We start from the raw sequence: 19936 nt of genomic DNA on the forward strand, positions 1-19936 counted from the left end.
AGCAGCGGAGGCAGCCATCCTTCCAAGGCAGGAGGAAAAGGGTAGAAGAGAGGTGAGGCAGAGCGGTCGCAACCGTCTGCGACCGATGGATGCAACATGCTTTTGTTACATTTTTCTGTGATTCATAAAAAGCTTATAAGAAAACAGCCAGAGTCTAGTCTGAGGCTGTTCTCTGGCCAGCCCCTGACCGTTCCCAGTGCACATATAGTGTCAGGAGTTAGCTTTCTGTGTTAAGCCTTGTACAGGCAGAGAATCATGCCAAAAAGAGAGAAGGAAAATAAGGGATTTTTTTTTTTCTCTTTCTGTAGCCTGGCTGCAGCTGTTGCTGGAGATTATTTTACAACAGACTAAGAAGGATAGCTCCGCCTGGAGGCAGGGACTTATATAGTGAGTCAGAGGCAGAGGGTTTTTTTAAATGTGTTTTGGTTTCTCCTTGAAGGAAAGCTTTATGTATTTACTTCTGAACAGGGCAGAGCCCTTCAAGAAAGCTTTCGTGTGTCCAGAGATACATGCCAATACAGAAAGAAACACTCTCCCGACGCATGCCCAGCCACCTCTCTGGGCGCACGATTCAGTATTTAAACGAGGGTTGCGCTAATAAGGAGGCACTAGGGACAATAGCTCATCCCTAGAGCCTCCTTATTAGCGGTAGAGGTGGCTGTCAGCGGGTCCGGACAACCGACTCAATTTTACCGGCATCTGTTTCCAAACCCGCTGACAGCCTGGCCGAGGAAAATGGACGCCGGTAAAATTGAGCGTCCGTTTTGCTAACAGCTGACCAGCGGGAAGATTTTTTTTTGGAACTTTTTTTCATTTTAATTTTTTAGATTTTTGGTTCCTCCGACTTAATATTGCTAAGATATTAAGTCGGAGGGTGCACAGAAAAGCAGTATTTTCTTCTTTACTGTACACTTTTCTGGGTTGCTCAGAAATGAACGCCTGCCCTTGGCTGCACATTTTACTTTTAATATCCCGGGGACTAACTAATAGCCTTATCAACATGCATTTGCATGTGATGAGTGCAAATAGTTTTTTTGGGGGGTTGGCTGTGTGTTTTCGATGCGCTACCACGTTGAAAACGCACAGCCAATTGCATGCTAAATGGTGCCCTCGGCTGAGCGCACCGTACTGTATTGGCCTGATAGTTAACTAACATAGGGCGATTAATGCAGGCCCTCGTGGAAGGGCAGCCAAGCTCCAGAAATGGGTTCTGTCCCTACATGAACCATATGGTCAGCAGCTGGGGAGTGCTGAACCAGCAGCAGGGGGCAGTGACATAGCTGGCCATATGGCCTAAGAGCTTCCTAAATAGTCATGCAACTTGCCCATTTGTAACTTTCAGTTTTGTTGATTACCGTTCTTTGCATGGGTAGAAATGCCTTCCTCTGCCCCATGTCAAGCAAAGTGTCAAACTCTTGGTGTTAGCACGGCTGGAAGTTTGGCTTTTTGAAATTTACTATGAAGCTTAGCTCCTCTATTGTTTTTATGAGCAGATTTCACTCCTGGGGGAATTCTGCGCTCAAAAACTTAAAATTCTGCAAACTTTATATTGATCAAAATAACACAATTTACATGACAGTCTAAGTAATTATATTTTAAATTAATACAGAAAAAAGTTATTACTTACAGATGCAGAATTTTATTTTGAGCAAATTTTCCCTAGAAATTCACTGTAAGAGTGTCCCTTCCACTCGCTCTCCCTACTCCCCTGGCCACTTTGCACTCCCAGGCCCCAACTCCTCCACCTACAAGTATCTCTCCCCTCCACCTCTAGGCTCAACTCCTTCCACTCTATTGCCAGTCCCAGAGTTTGACCCCGTTCTCAGTACTGCCCCTCACACAGGCTCCCTCTGTCCCTCCCTCTCTCACACACAGGCTCCCTCACTCTCTCGCACACACACACATATCCCCTCATATAGGCTCCCTCACTCTCTCGCACACACACACATCCCCTTATACAGGGCCCTCTCTCTTGCATACACACCCACACAAGCTCCTTTTCTCTCTCACACATACATCCTCACACAGGCTACCTATGTCTCTCTCACGCACCCGTTCACACAGGCTCTGTCTCACACATACACAATCCCTTCACACATGCTAGCACCCTCACATACCCGAGATCCCTTTTTCATACACACGAGCTCCCAATCTCTCACACACATACACACTCCTTCACAATCCCATCATATAGGCTCCCTCTCTCTGGCACCCACACTCAAGCATTTCCCCCCCTCCCTCTCACCTCTCATGCTCTTTTTCTCACTCTCCTGCTCACCCCCCGCTCTCTCACCCTCCCCTGTCCTCCCTCACATCTCTCTCCCTGCTCTCACCCCCTCTCCTCTCACACACACACATTCAATTTCACCGGGGCCTTCATCTTCACCGTGAGCAGAGCACACTCCGTTTCCGGCACACGGGGGCCTCATTTTCACCGCGAACGGTGCACCAGGGCCTTCATCTTTGCCGCGAGCGGAGCACACTCCGTTCGCGGCATACGGTGGCCTTAATTTTTGCTGCAAGCAAGGGCCTTCATTTTCGCCATGAACGGTGCACTGGGGCCTTCAGCTTTGCGCCCTCCGTTTGCGGCATGCCAGGGTCTCCTCTGCCATTTTCTGTGCAGGGGGGGAATTCTGCGCAAATTCTGCACTCTGCAGTGGCGCAGAATTCCCTCAGGACTAAGGTTTGTGTTTGTGACTGATTATTTTGATGATCTGCTTGCTACAAGCCAGTGTCCAAGTACGGAAAAATTAAGAGCTTGCATCATCTTCGGTTTGCTGTTACCACTGCCAGGACTTTTGTAAAGGCTTTCATGCCAACCAGAATGTCAGAACCTTGTACTGATAGTGATTGCTGAGGAAGGTGAATCTGAAGTATTTCTTGTGGTTTTTCCTGATAGCGGTGGTAGAATGGTCTGTATAGAATGCGTTCTGAATGTTTTCTTTTCGAATTATTAGTTGAGGTTTCTTAGATCCAGTATTGTTCAGAAATCTCCAGAATATTTTGGTATTAGAAAGCATTTGGAATAGAAACCTCCTTCCTTGCTGTGATTTGGGAACTGGTTCTATTGCATTGGAGGGGAGTAGGGATGAAATCTCTTTGTTTGAATTTGGCTACCTGATGCTTTACCGGAATGTAGTGGGCTGGACGATATTCTGGAGGCATTTTTTTGAAGTTTATGAAGTAACCTTCTTTGTATAATTTCATGAACCCCTTTTGTCTGATGTTATCTGTGTACACTGATGAACGCATTTCTGAAGTCTGCCTTCAACCGGTAAGGACGAGAATGGGTTTGCCGTACAAAACATGTCAAAAGCTGGGCAGAGGTCTTTGTTGAGGCTGTTGACCTTGCCTTTGCCAACACCTCTAGATCTTTGTAGTCATCGTCGTTGAGTTGGTCACTGAACTGTCTGCAGCGGTTGCATAATTTGTTGTCGTCTGTAGAATGGATAGGGGGAGAATCTCCACTGATAATGGAGTAGTAATAAGATCTTCAGTAACTATAGTGCCCTTGCCTACCTCACTGGTATTGTTCCAAATTTTCTGAATTTGATAGTGACTGAATATCAGTATTTTGTTTCTTTATAGCTTGTACCACTTCCTCTACCTTGTCTCTGAATAAATTTTCGCCTGTGCAAGGGGCATCTGCTAATCTGTCATGGACATTCTCACATATGCTAGAGCAGTGGTTCTCAACAGGTGTGTCAGGTCACACTAGTGTGTCGCGAGGTCACGGAAGATGTGTCGCAGACCCAGCAGAAGGCTGCTCTTTCCTCATCAGTCTGGGCAGGAGTTGACTGATTTCTCCTTTGTTGGGTTTTAGAGGAAGCTGCTCTTCCTTCTCCTCTTCCTTATGTGTATATATGATATGTGTACATAACTTTTATGTGCATATCGGACAGGCAATTTTATAATAGGCCATTTCTGTAAGTAAAGCATTTTTCCTGTGGAAATGCCTTTTGAAAATTATCCTGTACATGGGTATCCTTTTTACTTGAGTGTGTGTCAGTATGTTGGGAGTATGTTTATACATCTGAGGTGAATGTGTGCAGTAAGAGACACAATGGATGACAGTTCTTTTGACTTGGATTCCCCCTTTTGCTGTAGGTAGAAAGGCTGCAAACAGACCTAAACCTGGAGAGAGAGAGCAGCCAAAGAGCCGAGGAGCTGGGCTCCAGCCTAATGACAGAGAAAGAGAGATTACAGCGAACCTTAAAGATGCTGCAGGAGCAGGCCAGCCATGAGGTGAGTCCCTCTCCTCCTTAGCACTCTGGAGCCAAGGCTGGGTCACCAAGAGCACTCGCATGTGTGGCTGAAGAGAGAACAAAATTGTCTCTGGTTCCAGAGGTGGACTGACCATAGTCTCTAGGAGCTGATGCAGAACTGGGGAGACACTTAGTCTGGGACAATAAGGAATGACATTAGCCCATTTCTTTCTTCTCTCTCTCAGGCCAAAGAGTTGAAGCAAGAAAATGCCAATCTTAACCGCACTCTAGAATCCCTGCGCCAGCGATCGCAGGTGGGTATGGATGCCCGGATAAAGGACCTGGAGCAAGAGAACAAGATCCTTCATGACACTGTCCTGGAGAGCAGTTCCAAGGCCAGCCAGCTGGAGCACGAGAAGCGGCAACTTCAGCAGGAAGTGGAGGAGCTGAGGGACCGGGCAGCTGCAGGAAAGGAGGCAGAAAAAGATCTCCGGCACCTGGAGTGCCAACATCAGCAACTCCAGAGGAAGGTCCTGGAGCAGGAGATGGCTGGGGAGAAAGTGAGAATCTTGGAAGAGACGGTCTCGGAGCTAGAAGGGAGGAACAACAGCCTTAAGAGATCCTTAGAAGGACTGAAGGGGGTGACCCAGCAGCTGGAGTTGCTGGAGGAGGAGAATCTCTTGCTGAGGAAGACGGTGGAGCAGCAGAAGCTGGAGAGCACCTTGATGAGACAGCTGGAGTATGAGAACCAAGAACTGGAGAAAGAAAGGAAGAGCCTCAAGAGGACTGTGGAGGCGCTCCGGGCTTCAGCGAGGAAGGAAGAAGATCTAGAGATGAAGCTGCAGAGTCTGCAGGCTGAGAACCAGAGGATGCAGAAACTACTGGAGAATGGGCGCAGGAAGGTGGACGAGATGGAAGCGGAGCAACAGGAATCTGAGAAGGAGGCCCAGAACCTGAAGAAGCAGCTAGAGGAGAAGAGGCTGTCTATCCGACAGCTGGAGCAGGACAAGGAGACTCTAGAAGTGACCCTGGGGCAGACAGAGCGGGACAAGAAACAGCTGGAGAAGGAACATAGACGACTGCGGCAGCAGGTGGAGGTGGCAGAGACCCAGCTGGACCAGCAGAGCCTGAGAATGGTCAGCTTGGAGCAGCAAGGCCGACTGCTCAGTCTGGAGGTGGCCAGACTGAAGGAAGGGTGCAGCCAGGTCAAGGAAATGCAGCAGGAGAGGACAGAGCTGCAACAGCAGGCTGCTGTTGATAGGAAGGCTTTGATCACCTTACAGGAGGTAAATACTTACACCCTCTGGGATAGATTTTCAGAGGGTTACGCGCGTACGTTACACGCATAACCCCCGAAAACCTACCCCAAACCCCCCCCCCTGTGCGCACTGAGTCTATCTTGCATAGGCTTCCGGCGTGCGCAAAGCCCCGGGACGCGCGTGTCGGGGGGGCGTGTCGTGACCAGCGCATCATCGGGGGGGCGTGATGCGGCCGGCGCATCATCCAGGGGTGGGGCTGGGGGCGTGGTTCCGGCCCGGGGCGTTCCGGGGGCATGGCCGCGGCCTCCGGACCAGCCCCCGGACCGGAACATGGCGTGCCGGCAGCTGGCCCGGCGCGCGCGCTCAAGTTACGCCTACTTCGAGCAGGCATAACTTTCGCGACAGAGGTGGGGGGGGTGTAGATAGGGCTGGGGGGGTGGGTTAGGTAGGGAAAGGGAGGGGAAGGTGGGGGGAGGCTGAAGGAAAGTTCCCTCCGAGGCCGCTCTGATTTTGGAGCGGTCTCGGAAGGAACAGAGGCAGGCTGCGCGGCTCGGCGCACGCAGGCAGCCGATTTTGGGCAGCCTTGCGCGCGCCTACCCCAGATTTTAATGGATACGCGTGGCTACGCATGTATCTATTGAAATCCCGCGTAATTTTTTAAAATCTACCCCTAAATATTGTAGGGAAAAGTGCTGAGATTGGGGGAGCTCACAGCTCCTGCAGCCCCAGCCTGTCCCAGAAAGAGACGCTGTTGGGAATGGTGCAGGAGCACTGGCTTTGGCTCCCAGCTTTACCTGCCTCTAACTCTCTAGAGTTTAATTTTCTTTTCTGCTGGGGAGGGGGGAATATTGGTTAAGCTGTTTTGTTTTCTCGGTTCTCTCTGCAGGAGTTACTGACCGAGAAGGTGCGAGTGCAGGAGCAGGAGATGAGCCTCACACAGCTGCGAGAGAAACTGGAACAGAAAGAGCAGAGGCCAATACTAGAGCTTCAGGATCAAGATAGACTCAGCGATAGGTGAGGGACCATCACCTTCCAAAACCTACACATGCACTTGGAATCGGAGATGCACATGCTGGTTTGGGTTGCACTGAAAGCTCCTCTTCTGGTTTCTAATTAGCTCTTTCCGGTCCCTGGAGCAACGACTGGAGTCTTCCTTTAAGATCATGCTGGAGATGAAGGAGGACCAGATACGAGGTCTGAGAGAGCAGCTGGAGGAGCTGCTGAATATGAACCAGAAGCAGACCCAAGAGATGCAAAGGGTGAGTGGCCTGTGGTTCAGTCTTGGGTGTCCTGGGAGAGGTGTCCTGGGAGAGTGGCCAGTGACCCTCTCCCAGAAGATGCAGAGGAGAGAATGGCCTGAAATTCTCCTTCCCAAGTCTGTACGTCTACAACTTCTCCCAACAGTTCAGGCTCTTATACCCTCCCTGGTAGCAGAGGAACTGGATGCCCTGTTTGATCTATTTTCCAGGTTAAGCAAAGTCAGGAGAACCAGAAGCTGAAAACCGAGGCTCTGCCGAGATTCCAGCCTGAGGAGGAGATGGGCCATGTCCATAACAATAAGCCAGAAGCTGGGAAGGAAGAGGAGCTTGGCATGAGGAGAGATGAGGAAGAGACTGGTGTGAGAATAGATGAGAGGGAAACCCTTGGTGCCCGGCTCATCACGGTGGAGCGCAGTGTAAGTCTGAAAAGCACTTTGTTTTTTTGGTGATGGGTAGTTCAGATGCAGGTCTTGTACTGCCTCTTGTGAATTTTCTTTCTTACTGGATTGCTGCTCATAGAGCTGAGAACTGGAAAATTCATAACATTGGGATCTTAGGCAGGGCTGCTCTCTGGAGGTGACAGATATGAGAACATCGCCTCTATACAGTCCCATGGGAGAGAGATTGGAAGAGTTATTGTTAATTATTAGTCTTCATTATGCTGTGTTTGTCTCATATTAAGTGTCTCTCCCCATCTCCCTCTCTTGTGCTTTTCGTCTTTCCCTTTCTCCCAGGACAAGCAAGATGGTAGTCCTCACATATGGGTGACATCATCAGATGGAGCCCTGTCACAGAACACTTTTGTCAAAGTTTCTAGAACTTTGACTGGCACACTGAGCATGCCCAGCACGCCATTAACCCTGCAGCCAGCCGGGGTCCCCCTTTAGTCTCTTTTTTTCCGCGCAGCAGTTGCCTCGCGGTTTAGGAGCTCTGTGAGAAATTTCTCACAACTTTCCTCACGGAACTATTTGAAGTTTATCTTCTCAAAAAATCCCTCTGCGGAGTCCCCCATCGCGCTCCGTTTCTTCCAACGCTCGGTAAGTGTTTTTTCCGGTACTTATGGTCGGTTCCCGGCGACTTACCGCTTCGGTGCCCAACGGTCACCGAAAGTGCGCTGGCCAAATTTTAACATGCAGACTGGGTTTAGAAAATATCCCGAGTGTCCGAGGACCATGTCCATAACAGATCCGCATGAAGTATGTGTTTTGTGTTTAGGCCCCTCACACGACGTTCGTCAATGCCCTAATTGTGCACAAATGAACCCCAAAGGCCGTCGCGCTCGCCTGGACAAAATGGAGCAGTTGTTTGCTTCAAAACAAACTGTTCCATCGATGCCAGTTCAAGCACCTCCGACCATGAAGGGTCCATAAACCTCGGAGACGATTCGCCAGGAGCACCATGGACAGGGTGACCGTCCGTCACCGACTCCATCGAGGACATCTGGTCATCGTCCTCGATGCCAAGGAAAGACCATGCCAAGCACCGAGGGAAACATTGACACTGGCACCTACGGGTGTCCCTGACCATGCCGGCACCAATACCGCAGCGGCATCGACTTCAATCGAGCCGCCTGCAAAGGGGACCTGGGGAGAGGAGCCCCCATACTCCTCTGGGCCCAGGACCCCTAGGCGTTCCCCACTGATGCCAGTGCTGGCCTATCTCCTACCCCGATAGCCGTGCCATCCATGCAGTCTTCCTGGGAGGAATTGGACCGCATGGTCCAAGAGGCAGTGCTTAAAGCCTTACGAGGCTTCCAATCGCTGCCTGCTCCCTCGATGGTGGCACCGTTCCTCGAGCGCCTCGATACGCTCATCAGTGCCTTATCGACTCCTTTGCCTCCAGACACACTGGCATCGAGTCATCCATCTGTGGGAAATATGCGCTTGCCAGCAAGCCATTTCATCAGGGTTTAAACACTATCTTCCCTTCTCCCTGACCTTTGCGCTGAATAAAAGCATCACTTGTGCTTAAGCCTCTCTGCCTGGGAAAGGATACCTGACTATCATGTATTTCTCTGGCTTGTGCTTGGCCCTGAATTCCTGGGGGAGGGGCTGGGTGTTCCCTAGTCAGAGTCAGGACAAAGTCAGGAGGTATAGAATTCAGCAGCCAATGAAATGATCCGTTCACACCCCCTGAGCCAAGCCAATAGTGTAGAGACTCGTCTGTTGCTATGGGGAAAGTAGCCAATCATGTAATGACACATCATCTGCCTTTGTATGAATGTACAATAAAAGAGGGCGCTGAGGTGTGCTCAAGCCCTTTTCCTGCCTGCGATGAAAGCTGCCTGAAGTGTCTTCTTTGCCTCCATATTCTACATCCATCGAGGCCTCCGCAGGTCCCGATTCCAGTACCGGGTTCCTCGGAGAAGGAAGGATCGATTCACGGCCACATCCCTCCACGGGAACCATCGATGCTGGAGCCCATGCCAGGGCCATCGGAGCTACTGGTACCCAAGCGCACCTCATCTGCCCTATTGCCCTTGATGCCGGCGCTGATTCCATCGATGCCTTCCCGTCTTCTCGGCTTTGGCATGATTCATGGAGCTCCACCAGGAGGAGGCGAAAGTCCCTATAATCCATGGGGTGATGCATCCTCAGATGATTTACCACGGACATCCGAGGACCTACTCTCAGAGCCTTCACCACCGGAGGAAAGGCAAAGATCTCCTCCAGAAGACTTCTCCTTTGCCAGTTTTGTCAAACAGATGTCTGATACTATACCTTTTACGCTGGTCACAGAGGAAGATGCTCGCCATAAATTGTTGGAGGTCTTACAATTTGTAGATGCTCGAAAAGAAATAATGGCAATACCGGTACATGAAGTTCTTTTGGACCTCATGCACTGCCTGTGGAACATCCAGGTACGGTACCCCCAGTCAATAAAAAGACAGATGCTGCTTACCTGGTTCAACAAACCCCAGGTTTTCAAAAGTCAGCTGCCCCACCACTCTGTAGTTGTGGAATCAGCTCAGAAAAATGCTAAACGATCATGTCCACTTTCTTCTATCCCTCCTGGTAAGGATCAGAAAGCATTGGATGCGTTGGGACGAAGGATTTTCCAAGGGTCCTTGTTGATATAGTGAATTGCAGCATATCAACTATACATGACCCAATATAATAGAAATCTCTGGAAACAAGTCCAAGAGATTGTGGAGACACTACCACAGCAACAAGAAGCCTTGTCCTCCATCCTACAAAAAAGAATGAAAGCAGGTAAACCTGAAGTCAGAGCTGCCTACGATTCTTTTGAAACAGCATCCAGAGTCTCGGCAGCAGGCATCAGTGCTAGACGCTGGGCCTGGCTTAAGGCCTCAACTTATGCCCGGAAGTGCAGGACAAACTGGCAGATCTACCCTGACCCGGAGACAACCTGTTCGGGGATAAGATCCAGGTCGCAGTGGCTCAGTTAAAGAACCATCATGAGACCCTGCACCAGTTGTCAACTGTCTCCCCAGATGTTCCCTCCATAGACCGCAGGGCCATGCGTAGAGAACCCAAGAAACAATTCTACAAACCACGCAGATATTATTCTCCTGCATCCCGTGCACGATCGGCTCGGGCACCTCAGAGGGGACATGCATGCCAAACTAGAACATCTAGACCACAGCCAGCTCCACAAGCTGGCCCCGCGTCTGGATTTTGACTCTTTCCCAGAGAGCAGCAGCCATATTCCAGTGGGGGGGGGGGCACCTGTGCCACTTTGCAACAAATTGGTATCCAATCACCACGGACCAGTGGGTACTGTCCATCGTAACCCATGGTTATCGTCTAAATTTTTCAAAAATACTCCTGGACTTCCCACCCAATCCATCCTGGAGTTGGGACGACCACACAGGAAAACTCAAGTCAGAGCTCTCAGCCCTTCTGTCGGTCAGAGCTGAGGAACCAGTTCCACCAGATCAGCAGGGAAAAGGGTTCTACTCCAGATATTTCCTTATTCCAAAAAAAACCGGCGGAACTCCGGCCTATTCTGGACCTCCATGCCTTGAATAGATTTCTTTGCAAGGAATTGTTTAGGATGGTATCCCTGGGCATCATGCTTCCTCTACTTTAGCAAGGGGATTGGCTCTGCTCTCTTGACCTTCAAGACCATAAGCCCATATTGCGATCTCCCCTCCTCATCACAAATATCTGTGATTTGTGGTGGGCTGCAGTCACTATCAATACAAGGTACTACTATTCGGCCTAGCCTCGGTGCCTCGAGTCTTTACGAAGTGCCTGGCAGTTGTGATTGCGCAGTTACACAGCAGAGGTATATACGTTTTTCCATACCTTTAAAATTCACACTTACCCTCGGAGGGTCCACCGCCGACCGCGAGGCTACCTTCGCCATCCCACCGCCGGCAGAGCCCGCCTCCAGCCAGTCCCTCCTGGGACCAGCCAATCAGCGCGGCTGCACCCAACAGCCAATAGAGCAAGGCCCCGGAGGCCTTTGAATTCAATCTCCTCCGGCGCTGCGCACCAAAGGAGTGCTACAAAAGGGCCTGCCCCATTGTGCGCCCCTTCGTGCAGCCCCGCCGGGCAGCCCCTACACTTGAAATTGGAATGTACTCCTATTCAAGCCCGGCGACATCCCTAATCAACATCAAAGAGCTCTAGCCTCCGGCCCTCTGCCAGCAGGGAGTTGCCTTCTCTTGCCACAGGCTCCTTAGAAACTTTTCTCCTCTCCCCTCACTGACGATCCTCCGGTGTAAGAAGAATCTGCCCGGGCCTACGCACTCGGCGCTAAATCCCGTCGGGGTAAGGCCTTCACCTCTACTCTTACCCCCAACGGACACCTGCCAACTACGAGGCGCTATCGACCCTCCTCCACCGCCTGCCGCCTTGCCTCCACAGCCGGTCTCCACCGCCTGCCACCTTGCCTCCACCGCCGGCCTTCCCTCCACTCCAACAACCAATCGCTCTAATCACAGGCTCTCATTCAAACAACCTTCTGCATTCATCGAAACTTCATCCTGCATTATTTCCTTCCACTCTAACATCCTGTATTCCTCACACAATTAGGCCCAAATGCCTAATGATCTCCCTTTACTGATTCACCATCACAGTTCTCTCCTCTTTGGAAATAAATCTCCCATGCTTAACCGCCCACACACCTACAAATCCCTCATCCCCATCATGATTTCCCCCACTACCCAATTTTTAGGATGCGCTTTATTCGCCATCATATTATTCAACGCCCAATCTCTCACTAAGAAAACGCTGATCCTCAACGACCTTCTTCTTGACACAAATCCAGACTTCTGCGCCATAATTGAAAGATGGCTCAAAACCAAGGACACCGCTCTTATAAACCAGCTACCAACACAGACCTACGATTTGTTCTCCATCCCGAGACGGAAAAAAAGGGGCGGGAGTATTCTCCTAGCAGTCAAAAAGTCTCTGAGATTCGCACAATATCCAATTAACTCATCTACTAAACTAGAAACAGGCCTCTTCAAATCAGAACATCTTCAAATCCTCCTGGTCTATGCCCACCCGGGCCTTCTAGATTCTGATGCCTCTCCCATTCTTGAAATAATAGCATCACACCTAAATCTGGACTCCCCAGCCATAATCCTGGGAGATTTTAACTTACACGTAGACAACTTCCCTCAATCAACTAATTTCGAAGCTTTCCTAACAGCCATGTCAGCCATGGGATTCAAGCAGCTAATCAACAAACCTACTCACAAAGCGGGTCATAAGCTGGATCTCATCTTTATAAACTCAGGTATTTCACATACAGTGCAACCAGTGTGCAAACAAGTCCCTTGGTCAGACCACACCTTAATCTCCACCACCTTCTCACTGACACAACTGAGCAACAAACACTGCCCCCTACCATCATTTCTCTACAGGAAAACTTGCTCCTCTGAACACCTCATCAAACACCTAGCCCCAGAACTCTCTCTCATTGACGTCTCCACCCCCAACTCGGCCCTTCACTCCTGGTCCAAATTAACTGAATCAGTAGCAAACATTCTTTGTCCATTGACAACAAAAAAATTCAAACACAATGCGACCAAAAGACAACCTTGGTTCAACGATGAACTTCGAAAACTCAAACATCTCCTTCATCAGAAAGAAAGAAAATGGCATAAAGCCCCATCACCGACCACCCTCTCTGATTACAAATGCACCTTCCACTTATACAAGAGTTTCACTTTGAAAACAAAAAGAGACTTTTATGCTCACAAGATCCATAACCTCATCTTTGACTCCAAAGCTCTGTTCGCCTACGTTTCCAATCTAACAAAAACCAATACTCCAGACATTCCATTCGACCAAGCTCAACCAAAAGCAGATGAGTTGGCCCTTTTCTTCAGCAAAAAAATCACCAACCTTCTTACACAGCTTACTCCTAATACGTACTCACCTTCCAGCACATATCTCCACCCCAACAAAGACATTTCTTTCAAATACTTCGAACCCATTACTATTTCAGAGATACAATCTGTTCTGAAGAAAATGAAACCATCCTCACACCCTTTTGACCAAATACCATCCAAACTGCTTCTGCTAATCCCAGATACAATCTCTAAAGCACTGGCTGACATTATAAATTGTTCCTTATCCCAGGGAATCTACCCAGACGACCTTAAAATGGCCTCCATCAAACCGCTCCTAAAAAAACCGAACCTAAACCCCAATGATCCCAACAGTTTCCATCCAATCTCCAACCTCCCATTCATAGCTAAAGTTATGGAAAAACTAGTTAACACACAATTATCGAATTACATTGAAGATCACCAAATTCTGTTTCCTAATCAATATGGATTTCGTAAAGCATTAAGTACCGAAACACTACTTCTTTTCCTCACAGACTACCTCCTCACTGGCCTTGATAAAGGTCGTGCCTACTTATTAATCCTTCTGGACCTCTCGGCTGCATTTGATACAGTCAACCACTCCATCCTCCTAAATCAGTTGGCGAACATCGGCGTTACAGGCACAGCACTGGCTTGGTTCAAAACATTTATTATTATTATTATTATTTAATATCTTTTATATACCAACGAACGTTGGGAACATCTCGTCGGTTTACAGAGAACAGAACTTAGCAACAGGCTTTACAATTATCACATGATTATAAGAGGAACAGTAATTATAATAACAATAACATATAAATAAGAGGGTGGATTATACAAGTAATAATTAACTAGGTGGGATACAGGGTAGGGGTTACCTAATAAAGGGGGGGGCAGGGAGGTTCTGATAATTTGGGAAGGACATCAACATTTGTAGGAGGTAAATATTTGTATTTACAATTATTGTCAAGGGATATATACACGTTTGTGAGTAAAATGTTCTTATTTACAATCTGCTGTCCTGATAAATTGGCTTTGCGGGATGCATGGGGGGTGGCTTCATGTTAAGTAAAGTGGGAAGGGGGTGGTTGGGAGGTGGGATGGAAGGGGGGGGAGAGAGGGGGGGAGGTTAGAGAATGGTAAGGGGGGTGCTGGTAAATGTGTGAATGTTAAGTGTATGAGTGTCTGAAGAACCAGGTCTTCAGGTTTTGCCTGAATATTTTTGGGCAGGTTTCCTGGCGGAGGGAAGTGGGAAGTTTGTTCCAGAGCAACGGACCTGCTAGGGAGAGGGCTCTTTCGTTTGTGGTGCGGAGTTTAGTAAGCTTCGGTGAGGGGGTGTGTAGTGTGGCTAGATATTGTTTTCTGGTGGGTCTGTTACTGTTGTGAAAGGAGAAATGTTCTTTGAACCAGTGCATGTTCTTGTTGTGAAGGGATTTGTGTATTAGGGTGAGGGCTTTGAAGGTAATTCTAGATGCTACAGGTAACCAATGTAGATGTTTGAGTACAGGGGTTATGTGATCATTTTTGTGGGTGTTGGTAAGAATCCTGGCAGCTGCGTTTTGTAGGAGTTGTAAGGGCTGGATGGTGTTTTTAGGCAAACCTAGTAATAAGGAGTTGCAATAATCTATTTTCGATAATATGAGGGCTTGTAATATGGTGCGGAAGTCGCTGAGATGTAAGAGTGGTTTGAGTCTTTTTAGGGTGTGCAGTTTATAGAAGCAGTCTTTGAGGGTGTTGTTGATAAATTTCTTGTAGTTAAGATGACAGTCAATGAGTACGCCGAGGCTTCGTACATGGGTGGGGAAGGTGAGGTCAGTGGCAGGGCCATTGTTGTGTGTGAGTGTGGGGGTCATAAGTAGGGTGGGAGATATGTTGGGGGGTGATATTAGGATAAGTTCTGTCTTAGTAGCGTTGAGGGCGAGAAAGTTGTTGGATAATAGGCTGCTAATTTCAGAGAGGGCAGATTTCCAGGTTTCAATGGCTTTGTGTATTGAGTCTTTAATCGGAATAAGTATCTGCACATCATCGGCATATATGAAGTGCGGGAGGTCAAGTTTGGCAAGGAGATGGCAGAGGGGGAGGAGATATATATTGAAAAGAGTGGAAGATAGAGATGAACCTTGTGGTACTCCTTGAGCGAGGTTGTGGGGCTTGGAGGTGGAATTTCCCATTTGTACGCTTGGAGGTGGAATTTCCCATTTGTACGCTGAATTGTCTTTCAGCTAGATATGAGTGGAACCATTGTAGAGCCAGGCCTGAGATACCAATGCTGCTAAGGCGTTCTAATAGGATTTGATGCTTAATGGTGTCGAATGCAGCGGAAATGTCTAGGAGAATGAGGATGTGTGAGAGACCTTTGTCAAGACCTTTCAATATTTGGTCGGAGAGTGAAATGAGTAGGGTCTCTGTGCTATGGTGTTTGCGAAAGCCAAATTGTGAGGGGGCAAGGATGTTGTTTTCATCCAGGTAGTCTGATAGCTGTTTGTTTATAGCTTTCTCAAGGACTTTTGTGATAAGTGGAAGGTTGGAAATAGGTCGGAAATTGGTGAGATCAGAGGGGTCAAGGGAGGGCTTCTTGAGTATGGGTTTCACAATAGCATGCTTAAGGTTTATGGGGATACTGCCAAGTTCGATGGACTTGTTTATGATGTTGGTAGATGGGTTTGGCGATGATGCCGGGGATGGTGAGGAGATGTTTTGTGGGGATGGTATCTGTGGGGTGTGTAGAGGGTCTGATTTTTTTAAGGATAGATTCGATTTCTAGGGATGAGGTGGTGTCAAATGATGAGAGATTAGTATTAGATTGTTGTTGTGTGGTGTCTTTGGATGTTTGGTTGGGGGGGAAGCGTGACATGATATTGCTGATTTTATTGTGGAAGAATAAGGCTAGTTCTTCACATTTTGTCTGGTTGTCTATGTCTGGTATGTATGGAGTGCAGGGTTTAGTTAAATTATTTACTAGTTGGAATAGGGCTCTAGGATTGAATTGAAGGTGGTGTATGCGCTGCGAGTGGAAGTCTCTTTTGGTTTTGTCGATAGCAATTTGGTAGGCGTGCATGTGGGATTTGAATTTATTTAGTTGGGTGGCGGTAGGGTCTTTGAGCCATGCTCTTTCGAGCTTTTTTAAATTGGATTTCATGTTTTTTAGTTCTGGTGTATACCAGGGTTGTTTGTGTTTTTGAGACATGTCAATTGTGCGTTCTTGTATGGGGCAGATCTTGTTGGCAATCGTGTTGGTAATATGGTTCCAGGATGTGAGTGCAGTGTCGACGTCTGTTAAGTCAAGTGAGTTGATATCAGTAGTCATGGCTGATATCAATTCTTCTTGTTTACAGTTACGTCTAAAAAAGGAAAGGAGGATACAAGGTCAAAATACACAATAAAGAATCTCACCGTTATCCATCCTCTCTAGGGGTTCCTCAGGGCACCTCCCTCTCACCCACGCTCTTTAATGTTTACCTTCTCCCACTCTGCCAACTGCTAACTAAACTGAACCTGAAACATTTCTTATACGCAGACGATGTACAGATCGTGATCCCTGTAAAAGAATCCATTAAAACCTTAGAATTTTGGGAAAACTGCCTGCTAGAGATCAAACACCTCCTCACCAGTCTAAATTTAATTCTCAATGCTTCAAAAAGTGAATTCCTTCTTATATCCCCGGAAAACAACAACATCACCACAAACCCACCAGCCAACCTTCAAATTTCTCATGTAAGAGACTTAGAAGCTATCATTGATAACCGTCTTAACCTAAAAGCATTCATCAACCAAACAACTAAGGATTGCTTTCACAAATTACATGTCCTCAAAAGAATTAAACCACTCTTCCACTTTCAGGACTTCAGAACAGTTTTACAAGCAATAATCTTCTCTAAAATAGATTATTGTAACTCTATCTTATTAGGTTTCCCTGCACCTCATACCAAACCTCTACAGATGGTGCAGAATATAGCAGCTAGAATTCTGACTAACTCTAGGAGAATTGACTACATCTCCCCAATCCTCAAAGACCTACATTGGCTGCCAATTCACTACAGAATCATTTACAAGTCCATGTCTACTATTTACAAAGTCATCCATCACCACGCTCCGCTCAACTTACAAATTCCTTTCAAAAAACATACCTCCTCCAGACCCATCAGAGAGTCTTATAGAGAATCACTTCATGTTCCACACGCCAAAACCTTTCAACACAAATCCCTCAAAGACAGAGCCTTCTCAACAGCAGGACCACCATTATAGAACTCCATCCCATCTGACCTGTGACAGGAACCCTGCCTACCAATGTTTAGGAAAAGGCTCAAAACATGGCTTTTCCAAAAAGCCTTTCCAGACCCCAACTGATCCTTACCTCACCGGCTATTTACTAGCAGACTTCACCAACACACTGTTAACAACTTCCATCACTACATTAATTCTACAACATTGTAAATAATTGCTCTCTCGGTTAATCTCTTTCTGCTTCTTTCTTTTCTGCTCCCAGTTGTGCACTTCCCTGTTTTATTGTAACTGCAATATTTCTAACCACGCATCTGTTAAAGTTTATTTTAATTTGTATTGTATTGTATATTGTATGTTCTCTGTGTTTTTCACCCCTTGTTAAATGTAAACTGGCATGATGTGATGCCTGTCATGAATGCCGGTATAATAAAAACACTAAATAAATAAATAAATACCTGGATGACTGGCTCATAAAAAGCCAGACAAAACAAGGAGCCCTAGACTCTTGGTCTCACCATAAGACTTCTAAGCTCATTGGGATTTCTAATAAATTACCCCAAATCCCAATTAACACCATCTCATCTTCTCTCCTTTATAGGAGCAGACCTAGACACGACACTGTCTAGAGCATTCTAACCCAACAACCATGAAATTACGCTGTCCAATCTTGTGAGCTTTATCCGCCGTCGAAAAAGAGCCTCAGCTGGCCAGCTACTAAGATTGCTCGGCCACATGGCATCAACAGTCCATGTCACCCCTATGGTACATCTTGCCATGAGAGTGACCCAATGGACTCTGAAATCCCAGTGGCGACAAGCTACTCAGCTGCTGTCATCCATGGTACACAAAACCAGCCAGCTTCATCTGTCCCTTCCCTGGTGGACACACAAAGCCAACTTACAAATGGGTCTTCCTTTACAACAACCGGCTCCTTGGGTGATCTTAACTACGGATGCATCCAACCTAGGTTGGGGAGCCCATGGCCAAGGCCTTCAAACTCGAGGGACTGGACAAAAGCCGAAGTGACCCATCAAATCAACTTTCTGGAGCTTCAAGCAATGCGGTACGCCCTTTATGCATTTCAGGATTAACTCACCAACAAAATTGTCCTGATTCAAACAGACAACCAAGTTGCAATGTGGTACCTCAACAAACAGGGGGGCACAGGCTCTTATCTGCTTTGCCAGGAGGCGGTACAGATTTGGGCCTGGGCCTTGTCACATTCCATTCTTCTGCGAGCCACTTATCTAGCAAGCACACAGAATGTACTGGTGGAGCGCCTCAGCCAAAGTTTCCAACCCCACAAATGGTCTCTGGATCCCTCGGTTGCGAGCAGAATCTTCCACCGGTGGGGTCAACCGACCATTGACCTCTTTGCATCCAGTCAGAACCACAAAGTGGAAAACTTCTGCTCCCTGCACAGGGATGCATGGCATGCACCAGCCAGGAATGCCTTTGCCCGTCCCTGGAACCAAAGGCCTGCTTTATGCGTATCCTCCAATTCTGCTAATAAGCAAGACTCTCATGAAGCTACAACAGGATCGAAGCTTAATGATTCTCATAGCCCTGTACTGGCCATGCCAAATTTGGTTTCCCATACTTCGTGACCTCTCTGTCCAGGACCCCATTCGCCTGGGCATGTCGCCCAACCTCATAACACAGAATCACGGCAAGTTACACCACCCCGAACCTCCAGGCCTTCTTGCTGATGGTCTGGATGTTGAAAGGCTGATACTACAACCACTCAACCTTTCAAGTGACGAATCTCAAGTCCTTGTGGCTTCACGGATGGCTTCCACGTGGAAATCCTACTGCTCTAAATGGAAGAGATTTACCTTGTGGTGCACACAAAAGAGCTTGGATCCCTTTTCTAGCCCCACGTCGAGTCTGTTAGATTATCTCTGGCACCTCTTGGAATCTGGTCTCCAGACATCATCTATCAGAATGCACCTTAGTGCCATCTCTGCTTACTGTCAAGGAATAGGGGATGCACTGAAAACAGCTCAACCCCGGTGAGTCACTTCAAGAGAGGCTTATTACAGCTTAAGCCTCCTCTACGGCCACCGTGGTACTTGCACGGCTCATGGACACTCCCTTTGAGCCCTTGCACTCCTGAGAACTCAGATACCTTACATGGAAAGTTCTTTTCCTAGTAGCCATCACATCTGCTCGAAGAGTGAGTGCGTTACAGGCCCTTGTGACCTACTCACGCTACACAAGGTTCCTCCTTGACCGGGTGGTTCTCTGCACTCACCCTAAATTCCTTCCTAAGGTGGTAACTGATTTCCATTTAAATCAGTCCATAATCTTGCCCACTTTCTTTCCAAGACCTCACGCTCACCCAGGTGAGCGAGCTCTCTCCACACCTTGGACTGTAAGCGTGTTCTTGCGTTTTACTTAGACCGCACTACAGCCAACAGGAAGTCCACCCACCTCTTTGTATCTTTTGATAAGAACATACTTGGGAATGCTGGTAGCAGACTGCATTGCATTCTGTTACCAGCAAGCAGGCCTTCCACTGCAGGGACGAGTGAAGGCACACTCAGTCAGACCCATGGCAACGTCAGTAGCGCACTACCGTTCAGTACCGATTGCTAACATCTGCAAGGCTGCAACATGGAGCTCTCTCCACACCTTTGCAGCTCACTACTGCCTGGACAAGGCTGGGCGACAGGATTCCGTCTTTGGCCAGTCTGTCCT

General features: G+C 47.9%; 1 protein-coding gene across 1 annotated transcript in view; it reads left to right on the plus strand.

Moving 5' to 3' along the window:
• The window catches only part of CCDC88B (coiled-coil domain containing 88B), a 168770-nt gene that overhangs the window by 74264 nt on the left and 74570 nt on the right, over nt 1–19936 (plus strand). The window contains exons 14-18 of the mRNA XM_029614802.1: nt 4108–4245; nt 4451–5491; nt 6351–6478; nt 6582–6723; nt 6933–7139. Coding sequence (XP_029470662.1) covers nt 4108–4245; nt 4451–5491; nt 6351–6478; nt 6582–6723; nt 6933–7139 — 1656 coding nt within the window. The remainder of the gene's footprint in view (nt 1–4107; nt 4246–4450; nt 5492–6350; nt 6479–6581; nt 6724–6932; nt 7140–19936) is intronic.

This window comes from Rhinatrema bivittatum, chromosome 8 (assembly GCF_901001135.1).
Source record: "Rhinatrema bivittatum chromosome 8, aRhiBiv1.1, whole genome shotgun sequence".
NCBI classification, from domain to species: Eukaryota; Metazoa; Chordata; class Amphibia; order Gymnophiona; family Rhinatrematidae; genus Rhinatrema; species Rhinatrema bivittatum.